Below are 11,878 nucleotides of genomic sequence, written 5' to 3' on the forward strand. Positions count from 1 at the left end.
TTACCTGAACTAATCACTTAATTCAAGAAATTTCTTCAATCAGTATCAGGTATTATACAATTGAAAAAAATCTCATGTCTTCCACTTTGTTTGAAAATTTACTCTGGTATAGCTTGAAACAGAAATGAAACAGCTTTCATTACAAAATCAATATGCATTCATTAAGCACATCATCTCTGTTGTATTATACTGAAAACAAACCAATCAAATTCTAATTGTTGTTAAATTTCATGCATTTTGCATTCTTCCATTACAGATAATGATGATGATGAATCTGAAGATGTTTTTCAAGGTTGCTTCAGTCCTCTGCACTGTAAGACTACTGACAGTAAGCCTATTGTTTCTTTTCATTTAAAGCCTGTACAAACTGAAAAATAACTATGGTGAGACTTTAAAGGAGAATTCAAAACTTTTTACACTGCTATGAAAGCACTGTGTCTTGTTTGGTAGCTTCTTTTATTGCTGTGATGCACATGTGACTAATCACAGATTGCATCACATAATGATACAGTATTTAAGTGCTGGATCACTTTCAGATCCATAGCACCGTGCTCTTACCTCAGAATGAACTCTCTGGACGTGGGAGTGCAGGTTGCCCTTCTGGGAGAAGGAAGCGGGGCAGAACATGCAGAGGTGAGGTTTCTCTCCAGTGTGTCTCACCATGTGAGTCTGCAGCACCACCTTCTGGTTGAAAGCCTTGCCGCAATGTGTGCACTTGTAGGGCCTCTCACCTGAAGAGAAGGGCACGGTCAGGTCAAACAGATTGAACTGGCATTATTAGGATGCTGGAAATTTACAGAAACTAAACTTTAGAAAAGGTAAATAGTTACGGCTACAGGTAGACACCAGGGGGTTTCTTTATGTTACTATCGATTACTACTCTCTATTGTGACAATCACAGTATTTAAAGCATGTTCTGAGGATGGTTATAGCATTGGATCTTTGGACCAGTGAAGTATTGTGATCTAGTTCAAGCAGAGGCATTTACTTTTAAAGGTTCTTGTTTAGTTCTTATTATCTCAACAAAATTAGGCAAAAACCCATTCCTCAACATAATGGAAATCTTATATTTTACATATATCACAAAAGATCAAGCTTAGTTGTATATTTTAGCGCTTTAGTACAGTTAGACAAAGAAAAAATACACAACATTCTGGTTGTGTCCATCTTTAGGACTTAAAATAAGACTGCTACTACCCTTACTCACTGTTTTATGTGTCAGAGATTGAGAGAATAAGGCATAATGTGTGTATGTATGTATCCCAAAGAGACCTTTTCCTTCATCACTTTAAGAGCTGTTTGAGATTCAAGGGATCAACTCCGTCCGCCATTAGTCATCCAGCCACCAACCAAACAAATTAACATGTGGATGATGTGTAAGCAATATGTGGGTGGAAGCTGCTGGCTACATTACCTGAATCCAGACGGGCTGAACAGAAGCACAACCACAATATATATATCGAAATTATACCCACAAGACATCTCTGCATGACTGCTGAGTGATGAACTGAGCTAAGGTGTATAGTCCCTCAAAGCTGGAGGGTAAACACAGCCAACTGTTTAGGAGTTGGTGTTATGTCATGGAGTTAACTGAGGTAAAATTAATCAGAGGTGGTCCAGTTAAGAAAGACAAATGTGGGACTTCAGTTGTATAATACTGCCTGGAATTCAATCTAGGGGCCCATTGAGAACTGAAATAAAAACAAAACTGCCAACTGTCCTGTTTATGCCACCACTGCCCACACACCTGCAGAGTCTCCTGCTGCGCCCACAACAAACCGCGGTGGAACAACAAGCTTCAGAGTCCCCACCAAGTACATTTTGGTGCCACTGCCCACCCACACCACAGAAAACATCCACTTCAGGTTTTGTGGAACCTGCAGACCGACACTAGGGCTGGGAAGGTATTTGTTTCCAATTTGGGGTTTTGAGTTTTGAGTTGCTTTTTTTGCTGAATATAGGCCATTAGTATTTTTTCTCATATCTGCACCTACACAACCCATTATCAGAGCACATCTGTACCTCCCAACCAGCAAAAATGTGCATTAATCAATAACCTGAGGCCATTCGGACCCGCAAAACCCCAAATTACGCATTTAGTAGCACGACTGTCAGGACTGGGCGCTGTGGCACTCTCCAGAGGGCTCTCTGTTACACACATACACACAAACATCTTAACAGTGAATTTGAACAAAATAGTGGTTCACATGTGAGCGTCTGTACTGGCTAAGAGCATCAATCAGCTGCGCTGTTGCTGGGATGACCAGCTATACTGTAGCCGGCACGTGTGTGTGTGTGTGTGTGTGTGTGTGTGTGTGTGTGTATGTGTGTGTGGCTGAGTATCAAACTTTGACACTTTTATGGCAACAGCTGCAATACCATCAAGCATTGAAAAATGCTACTGCTATCAAGCAAATCTCATCAGCATCAGTGAGCCATTGTTTTGCCTTGTTTTGTTTTTTTCACCACCTTTGAACAGCTTCTGCCTTTAAAGAGAGTGACTAGACTGTAATATATAATGCAATTTTCTTTTGTTAAAATGACTTTTAGTATCAAAAAAGTATTGTTCCGACACTGATATTTAAGATGAGGTATCTAAGGTATTGGTACCAGTTCTGGCATCAAAATTTTTTAAACTAAACCAAGCCCTGTGTGTGTGGGTGTTAGACAAAGTGACAGAAAGGGGGGAAGAGAAGGTGGAAGGTGGACTATTGCACACAATGTTTCTGCAAGTTATTAATAGCTTGCTTAGAATGCTGCTTTGTCACTTGACTCACCCAACCTAACGTGTGATATTTTCTAGCAAGTCAAGTGTACCTACAGACTGTGGGTCGAACCACATACATCACAAGGTATTAATAGCTTCTTTCCATATGACGTCACATCACTGCATTGTTGTGGCGCAAACTGAGGATTGGAGGCACAACGTGTTTTGTATTGTTACAGTTGCTCAAATCAATCAAACCAAAAACTGGGGAGCACTTTTTAATTGCACTGTTAAAATGTAGAAAAATATACCAGCTAATCCTGGGTGTCTGAAATCCCTACGAACAACAAGCTGAACCTCTTCTTCTCCCCTTCTCACCTGTGTGTATTCGTATGTGTCGAACAAGCTGGCTGGGCTTTTTGAAAGCCTTTCCACAATGATGGCAGCTGTTTGTGAACCCACTGCGGTCAATGTTTTTCTTGTAGTTTCTGGAACTAGCAGTGAGTGGCCTGGGGAGGGAGTAAACACAAGAAATGTCAAATTGGTTTGGGGGAAAGGCAAGGCAAGTTTATTGGTACAACACCTTTCAATAACAAGGCAATTCAAAGTGCTTTACATAAGATGTAAAGACATTAAGAAAAGAAACAGAAGGCAATATAAAAAGACACATTAAAATAGATACAGTATGCAACTGGTTTTATATATCAGATGATCATCAAAATTACCACAATTACCACAATGCAAATTTATTTATAACTGGGAGGTATGCCTGCATTTTCCAGTAGTTTTGCCTTGCTTTATGCTTCCAAGCAGTTTGTTGTCACTTCAACAATAATAATACATTAAAAAGCAATAACTTTGGTGATCTTTCATATGAGACTGGGCTAGATTAGTCAGCACTGTTAGCATTCTAGACATAAGTGAGTCACTGAAGACAGTTCACAGTTTGGTGTTATATATTTAACATAACTAGCAGGAAAATTGTCTATGAAAATCAAACAAATCCTACTTATTTCTATTCAGTCATAAAACTTCAAAATCTTCTAAATCCCCCCTTCCACAGTTTTTATACTATTTTGTACACGCCTTGTGGTTTTGAACCGAGGTGTAGGTACATCTGCTGGAGATAAATAACAATTACTTTATACCATAATCAATCTTGAGTTTCAAAATGCACATAGCAGTGTTTCTGTATTGCAGAATTCTGTGTACTTGATCGTGTCAGTTGTTTGGCTATTGTCTGTTCCCCTAACATGTACTTAATACTGACAGATTCTTTTTATCTTCTATATTTAGATTAAACAACATCTTTAATATCCACATGTGAAATCCTCACAAGCTTTTTGTATTACTGTTTTTGTTGCTGAAAGGCTCTTTTTAGACCTTGGTTCTTAAGTCTCAACTAGTGATACCCTATAGAGAGTCTGCACACTGAGGACCACTGCTCTTGCACAGGCTTATTTGGACTAATGAAAAACTGCCTGATGAGAAGGTACAAAACTTCAACTTTCTTTTCCTTGAAAATTTAATTGATTGACTGAATGTCCTGGCAGACTGTGTATGCCTACACACAGTCAATAAGTCTTCTTAGAAACAGCAGATATTACATTTTGATGAAGGTTAATTCGTGACCACAGCTTGTAAATGTTTTTCACCACTAAAAATTATTTATGTGAAATGAACACTGAAACCTTCAGTGTCATTCTGTAAAATGTGCAATGAAACCTGCTCTTACTTTGTCCAACAGCACTGTTCAAACACCAATAAGAATTTCAGTAAAACAAAGCAGTTAGTATTTTTGAGTGTCTACTTTATTTTCAAGTGTTTTTCAAGTGTCTACTTTATTTTACTGTTTCATGTCCACTTTTAGCTGTACAGGAGTTGTGTTAAGTTACAACAGATGAAAACCCAATGTTACCTGATTGTGCTGCCTAATAATAAAAGCTTTTAAATAACAAATTAACAGGAGATTTCTACTGTGAGGATAAAATGAGAATAAAACTGTCTGTAATTGTCTTACAGGCACTCAACTAAAGACAAGAACGATATTGGTTAATTACACACCGTCAGGTAAGTGTAATCTCCACTGTGCTGGGCTGATGCACCGAGTAAAACCAAGCCAAGTCTGCACATGTGTATGGAAAAGGGGAACACTTCAAGTTTCTCTGCTGTTTCAGATGTCCCTCAGTGTCCCTGACTCACATACACTGTATCCTTCAGACCAGAGGTTTTTAAAGTGGCAGGCAAGCCTCCCCAAGGGGGCTCCAAACTGTTTCAGAGCTGTTTTAATAGCTGTTGGATTCCCTGTTAACTTCAAGCAGTTTTCTTCTTGACTCGGTCAAGTGAAATAAATCAGCATCTTCCTGCCTCACCTCATCTTGACGTGACTCTTCATGTGCTCCTTGAGGTGTGCAGACGTCTTGAACTCCTTGTCACAGGTCTTGCAGGTGTAGACCTTGATGCCCGACAGCTCTTTACGGTGCTCCTCCAAATGCAGGGAGAGCTGGCTCTGAAGAACGAACTCATCTCCGCACTCTGAACAGATTAAATTCTGCGAGGTTGCAAAAGAGACAAAACAGAGAAATAAAGTTTTTCCTAACAGGCAGTAAATCTAAATCAGTGATGGTTTTGTGTCTGATTGGTCAGCTGACTGACTTCCTCCTTCTCGTGCAGCATGATGTGAGATTTGAGGCTGGCAATGCGGGAGAACTTCTTATTGCACACCGGGCAGGTGAAGTCGGAGGTCGTGTGTGTGGACTTGTGTAGTGTGAGGTTGAACTCCACGTTAAACGTCTGTGGGCACTGGTCACATCGATGAGGCTGCAAGTGACAGAGGACAAGTTAAAAGAAGTAGTGAATAACGTAAGTGTAAATTATCTCAGACATGTCCCTCTGCCATCCAGTCCTTGTTGCTTTTAATTCTCACTCTTGGTGGAAAGAAGAGGGATTAATGTAGGGGCTGATTTAAACAATACATTTGCTGTGAAACTGGGAAGCTGACTCACCTTACTCTCACCCTGTCCTACCCAATAGCAAGTGTTCCTTTGAACCATGGATAAACTTCTGCAAAGTAACAGGTCTGTTAAAACATAACATCTCACTTTATCATCTAATCACAAAGTTTTGTGGGGGTAACTTGTTTAAGAGAGAGGGAGAAACAGAAAGAGAGAAAAAACATGATATACAAGTACAGAATATTACTAGACAACATAAAAATGATTTCCCATGAGGCAGAAACGGCCCCAATATTAAATTCTGTTTCTATTCAAGGAGCTGTCTGACTTAATTTCAGAGTACTTTCTGAATGGGGTGAAGGCTGAGAGCTACAACGATGCTGATGACTTTTATTCAGAGTGGCAGACCCCGAGGCTGCTATTCTTCAGCCTGGGGAGAAAGCCTGCATGCGAGAAGATAGTGGCCCTAAAATTGAAATGGCCTACAACTAAACATAGGTGCAGCTGCACATGATGCCCTGCTGTCATCCTTTTAAGACAGAAGAGATGGTCAACAGGAGACCAAAACAAAAAAACAACATTTTCTTGTATCTGAAAAAGTGGCACTTACACATTAAAGGGGTAGTTCGGATTGTTTGAGGTGGGATTATGAGAGGTACTTATCAGTAGTTGGTGTATTAGCTACAGTAGATGTTGGCCGTCACAGCCACAGTTTAGAGAAGCACAGAAGCCAAGCACTGAAAAAAGTCCACCTTAAAGCTATATCGGTTTAAGTGTACATTATATTTAAAATACTTTAACCACTTTACTTTGTAAACAAAGAATTGTTTCACCTGATTTCAATGAGAATCTGACCCAGTGGCAGGCATTAATTGAACATCTATATAGAAACAGCCAGTCTCTTGTGGATGGTCCCATTTGCTTGTAGGTCATATAAAGGCATCAGTAATGATTTGTGAACATTTCATAACCACAATCTCCTTGTAGTAGCTTTAAAAACATGTGTTATTGATAAAAAATCTAGTTAAATAATATTAATAATAGAGAAAAACATTTATTGCTGCTTGGAAGAATAAGTTCCCATATAAATCAGGAAAAAAACAGAAGCAGAAACCTCTGACTCATGTGGTGACTCAGTGGATGGTAACTGAAGATTAAGATCTTGAGCAATATGTATTTTAGGTTTTTCCTATGTAGGACCACAAATATGGAAAGGGGGAATGGAAATTCAAACAAATAGCTACTGAAACCGATTTACTATTATTGGCTACTGAATACTGCAGCAGAGGAAATTGCTGCTGTGATTCAACATCAACGAGGAGAGGAGCTGTTAATGTTTACTGTGCTATTTAAGACTCTTATTGGCCACCACAGCCAGGGGGTGGGGGCTGGATTAAGCAACTTTGGTCCTTCTAGGCACAATTTCAGCTATAGTTCTTCCACAACTGCTCTGCACCACAACAGCATAAATAAAGACCAGCAGGGCAATGCAACAGCAGTTAACTGTATACATTTTCAAATACATCAGTGTATTTTGACTGAGGCAGCAATTCACGCATACTACTATAGGCTATTTGATCTTAGCCAATAAACATTTTAACAGCTACCAGAAATGTTCCACATCATCCAGGAGTCAGACTGTGCCAATGCAGTTCTACAATAGTTCCCACCATTCAAAATCCAGGAGCAGAGAACATGTTGTGCTTGTGTGCTCTGGTGCTTTCCAGGCACAGCACAAGACATGTCAGGGAAGCTGGAGTGTGCTCATCATCCTATTAACTTAACACATGTGGTGACAGAAAATTCTCTCAGGTAATTTACATAAGGACGAGTAAACAACCACAGATGTGTTCTGTGTAAAGAAACTTTAGGACAAAGTCCAACATGCTGCCGGTAACAACACATTCGTGGTACCAAATATAGTGATTAGAGCCTTACTGAGGCTGCCAACTAAACAATGGCACCTACGGCAGCTTTAAATTTCCACATTGTGAAAAATCATCAGAGCTGAAAAATCCAGGACACTTCCAGCTTTGGTGGTAAGCCACCAGCATGGCCCAAATCCAACCTGTCGCTGGGACAATCACAGTCATCCAGGTGAGCAGGTGAGCTATGCTCTTCACCTGTACCAAGTGGAGAGTGTCCTCTATTCCAACAAAGTGTTGAGTATTTGTTGTGCTTTGAACAGGTCAACTACCTTTACAGATGAGGCTTACTGCTCACTGAGGCTTGATACCTCCATGACATCTCACTGCAGTGGCTCAGGTGGCGCCTGGCGCTGTATGGCCATGTCTCGCTGAGTTTTTTGGTTGCTTGACACATCACAGATGAGCCTTTTCAACCAAACTGAATATGAAAAAAAAGGAAATCCTGAAACTCTCCCTCACTTGTACTCGAAATGCCAATAAACAATCAGTCAATTCATATTTTGATTGGCAGATCATATCTGAAATGTAATTAAAATATCAGAGCATCATGAGAACTACCCTCAAGATGGCCTTAAAAGACACCGGCCTAAAACCAAAAATGCATATTTTTTTCTTTGGCTTGAAGCGCTTTTTATTTTTTTTACATTTTATACGTTTTATAAATGTCTGCCATGAGGATGTCTGCCTTCTTTCAAATACAGTAGAACTAGATGGCACTAGTTCTGTGATGCCAAAAGCACCCAAAAATACATGTGAAAAGCTTAAAAGCAATGTCTCTTACCAGAAATTATGACCTAATTACTCAAGATAATCCACAGCTGTTGTTGTGAACAGTTTCATGTAGGAACTAAGTAGTTCCTACATGAAACTGCCAAGTGACATTTAGTTTCATTGTGCTCAAGAGAAACCAGACATCTCTAAAGTCGATATCTCCAAAACTCTGCAAATGACACCAAAGAAATCTAGATGAATAAATACCACTACAGGCCAGAGGGGGAAAAATTGTCATTTCAATAACAACAGTATGATTCCACTTGGCAGCTACCAATGACCAACAACAACTAGATGAGGTTATACAGACCAGATTCAAAATCTTAAGGTTAAAAATTGTTCTTTGTTCAGTTTTCTTATGACAATGCTTGCCAACACTCTCATTCTGCACTTACCTTATCGTTGACCTCATGTTCACGAAGATGCTTCTGCAGTTGGCTCTCAGTGGTAAAGATCTGAGAGCATATTGTGCACTTTTTGTCCTTGAGTTCTCCATCACTGAAACTTTCTACCTTAGAGTCGCTGGGATCTGCATCTGGTCAAGTACAAGACAGAACAATTCAGTGTCTTAATCTGCATTTGAAGCATTCTTCTGGCAAGAACAGCTTAAATAGATAAAGCATTTTCCAACCAGCCTCCTCAATTTCACAGGTGCTGTCTACATGTAAAAATGCCTACAACTGAAGATCTGCATACATATTTTTTTTTTTATATACAGCTCCATACAACCAGCCTCTCTCAAAAATCTCAAAAGTAGTGGTAGATTGGTTTTTGATGCTGAAAGCAACATAAAAAAATCACTGGCCAAAATCTGCCAAGCATCTGTAATATTTTTATAACCCATATGCTTATAATGAGACCCCTCTCATCTAACCAATGTTCAAGAGCAGAACCACTCATTTCCCTAACAGCACATACCCTGTGGCAGTGAAGGCCCTTAACTCCTCATCATCAGTCCAGTTAATTAACTCAATTTAATAGGGTTCCCTAGCAGGCTTCTTAATGCACCAAACACTTGTGTTTTATTTACTCTGGGAGCATTTTATATGTTCATTCTGATGTTTGATGAATCTGACATTTACAACTGTCTTATTGTATCTTCTGGTAATGTATTTCAGACATCTGTCACTTTTTATATCGTCAAGACACTTTATTTTGCTGTTTTACTACTGTGTAACCAAACTCTACCTAGATCCACAGGCACAGTCAACACACGTCACATGTCACACATAATTAACTAACCAGTTATTATGTGTTTGTCACAGATGCACATACTGATTTGCTGCTTTTACAGTGTGTGTCTCCTCTCAAAGGGGAGCGTGGTCATTCTCGAGACAGGAACATTGTGTATGGCTGTACTTTCAGAAGTGGAATAGGTCAGTTTCACAACAGATTAAAACAAATAATCCAAAAGCATGCATGGAAATGCCTGTTCTTACATTTTAATTTCAGCACTTGATTGTTTTTTCTATTGGCATCCCCATTAGGCTGGTTCTTACCTTCACTTCAATGGGGTCTACATAACACAAAATATTACATTCTACTGAACAGAAGAACTTGACCTTGAATGCTAACAATTACAACAATAGCTCTGAATTGAGCATAGGGGTGCAACTTTTTTCATTATCAATTAACCGCCCAATTATTTTTACGATTAATCAACTAATAATTTTGTCTATAAAATATCAAAAATTGTGAAAAATACATCACAATTTGAGTCCATGATGTCTGCAAACAAACAATACAAAACCCAGACTTTTTACTTACTATTAATGACAAGAAAGCAGCAAATTCTTACATTTAAGAAGCTATTGCCAGCAAATGTTTGACATTTTTGCTATTAAAATACCAGAAATGTTTGGATTACCAAAATACTTGACATGTTTCATTTCATTTCAGTGAATTAATGGTTGCAGTTTTAATTGAGCCTCTTGGTATTTTTCCCTACATTCAGCATTTTTAAATTTGAATGTTTAAAATATAGTAATACTCTGTTTTTCCTGTGCTGTTTACTTGATCTTTAGACTATCAAACCCACTAAAAAAACATTTCTTTATTTTACTAATACATTAGTTTAGCAGCACGTCTACAATGTAGGTCTGTGTGCATAATGGAGGTTTGCAAGTAAAATTAAGTTTCTAACACCTCATTTGCAATGCATTTGCAGTCTTCTACAAAAAATAAAGAGAGCTTTTATCACATCATGACTGTGTGTGAACATGTTGGGGTGTGTTTCATAAAACTTAAGATAATCAACAGTTTGGTTTCACACACCAGTCTCTCGGCTGTCGGCCACGGACACTGCAAGGACAGTATGTGGCTGATTTATTTGTATGACATTAAGCAAATGTAAATTTCAACGTAACGCAAGTGTTAGTCTGTTTTGTTTTGGCTGTCAACTAAGCTCACGTCCATCAGCGGACTCATGTGTTGACGTCCAACTAACGTGTCATCACAACTTAGCTAACCTAACGCTAAACATTGTGATGCGGTGATGACAGCAAAATGCTAACAGTAAACTGAACGTATTCAGAAAACACATTTCAACAATTCGTGAGGACATGTAAACTCGTGAATGTGACAAACGTGACTTGTCCTGACCATTATACACAGCTGGTCCATCAGCAGCTGGACAGCCTCGCTACACTGCCCTGCAAGATAAAAATAACAATGCCCAACATTTTGGCGTGTTAGCCTCGAAGCTAGCGGTAGCAAAGCGCGCTAGTTAGCAACAGCATGCTAACGACGATTTACGAATAAACAAATATTAAGTGTAAAAACCGTACATTGACTAAGGTTAGACAACACCGTGGTTCTCCCCGCACGGACACCAATTTAGACTGGAAGCCAATAAGAAGAGGCACCGAGATGTTATTAATATCATTCCGCCTCAATCACTCCTTCGCCGCACAAAGCAAAGCCCACCCGCAATACTATATCCGGGGACTATATACACTACATTGAAGTGTTGTTATAAAAGATACAGAGATGTTTGTCCAAATAATACCGGGTTATTTGGATAGCCCATAATCTGTATTTTTTATTCGTTGCATTTTGGTACTTGTTACCTGTTTCGTCGTTGCTTTTAACTCTCAGTTTGCGAGGCCGGCCCCGCGGCATAGTTCCAGTACTCAGGGTGGGTGTGCTGTGAACGATTTGCTTTTCAAAATGGCGACTCGGTCAAGTGTAGACAGCATCGTACCCATGAAGACACACAGCTGCACGGAGTAGGGAGACATCTACCGTCTGCTTAATTGTACATGCACCTTAGGTACACACTCAAAAACTACTTTGTTGGTTTGCTGATAAGAGAGTGATCTACTGCCATCATTATTACTATAATTATGAATTACTGATGAAAAAAAATCTATAATATGCAGTCTCGTGTAGAAGTGCAAACTTTTTCCTGGGGACCCACTTTTCAAAAATGACAAACCAGTGTTTTTATTTCATCTCATCAAGAAAACAAACCTTTAAACAAGTTGAGACAACTCAGAATTATAAGGCAGCATTCTGTA

At 39.2% G+C, this 11,878-nt stretch overlaps 1 protein-coding gene across 1 annotated transcript in view; it reads right to left on the reverse strand.

Moving 5' to 3' along the window:
* The window catches only part of LOC146321126 (zinc finger protein 236), a 66,870-nt gene extending 55,343 nt beyond the window's left edge, over positions 1–11,527 (reverse strand). Inside the window, exons 1-6 of the mRNA XM_084726160.1 lie at positions 11,429–11,527; positions 8,756–8,895; positions 5,363–5,527; positions 5,080–5,258; positions 3,086–3,216; positions 559–731 (exon numbers count right to left, since the gene is read on the reverse strand). Coding sequence (XP_084582286.1) covers positions 559–731; positions 3,086–3,216; positions 5,080–5,258; positions 5,363–5,527; positions 8,756–8,895; positions 11,429–11,480 — 840 coding nt within the window. The 5' untranslated portion in view covers positions 11,481–11,527. The remainder of the gene's footprint in view (positions 1–558; positions 732–3,085; positions 3,217–5,079; positions 5,259–5,362; positions 5,528–8,755; positions 8,896–11,428) is intronic.
* Between the last annotated feature and the right edge of the window lie 351 nt (positions 11,528–11,878).

Source organism: Lutjanus erythropterus, chromosome 9 (assembly GCF_056507025.1).
Source record: "Lutjanus erythropterus isolate fLutEry1 chromosome 9, fLutEry1.hap2, whole genome shotgun sequence".
Lineage (NCBI taxonomy): Eukaryota > Metazoa > Chordata > Actinopteri > Lutjaniformes > Lutjanidae > Lutjanus > Lutjanus erythropterus.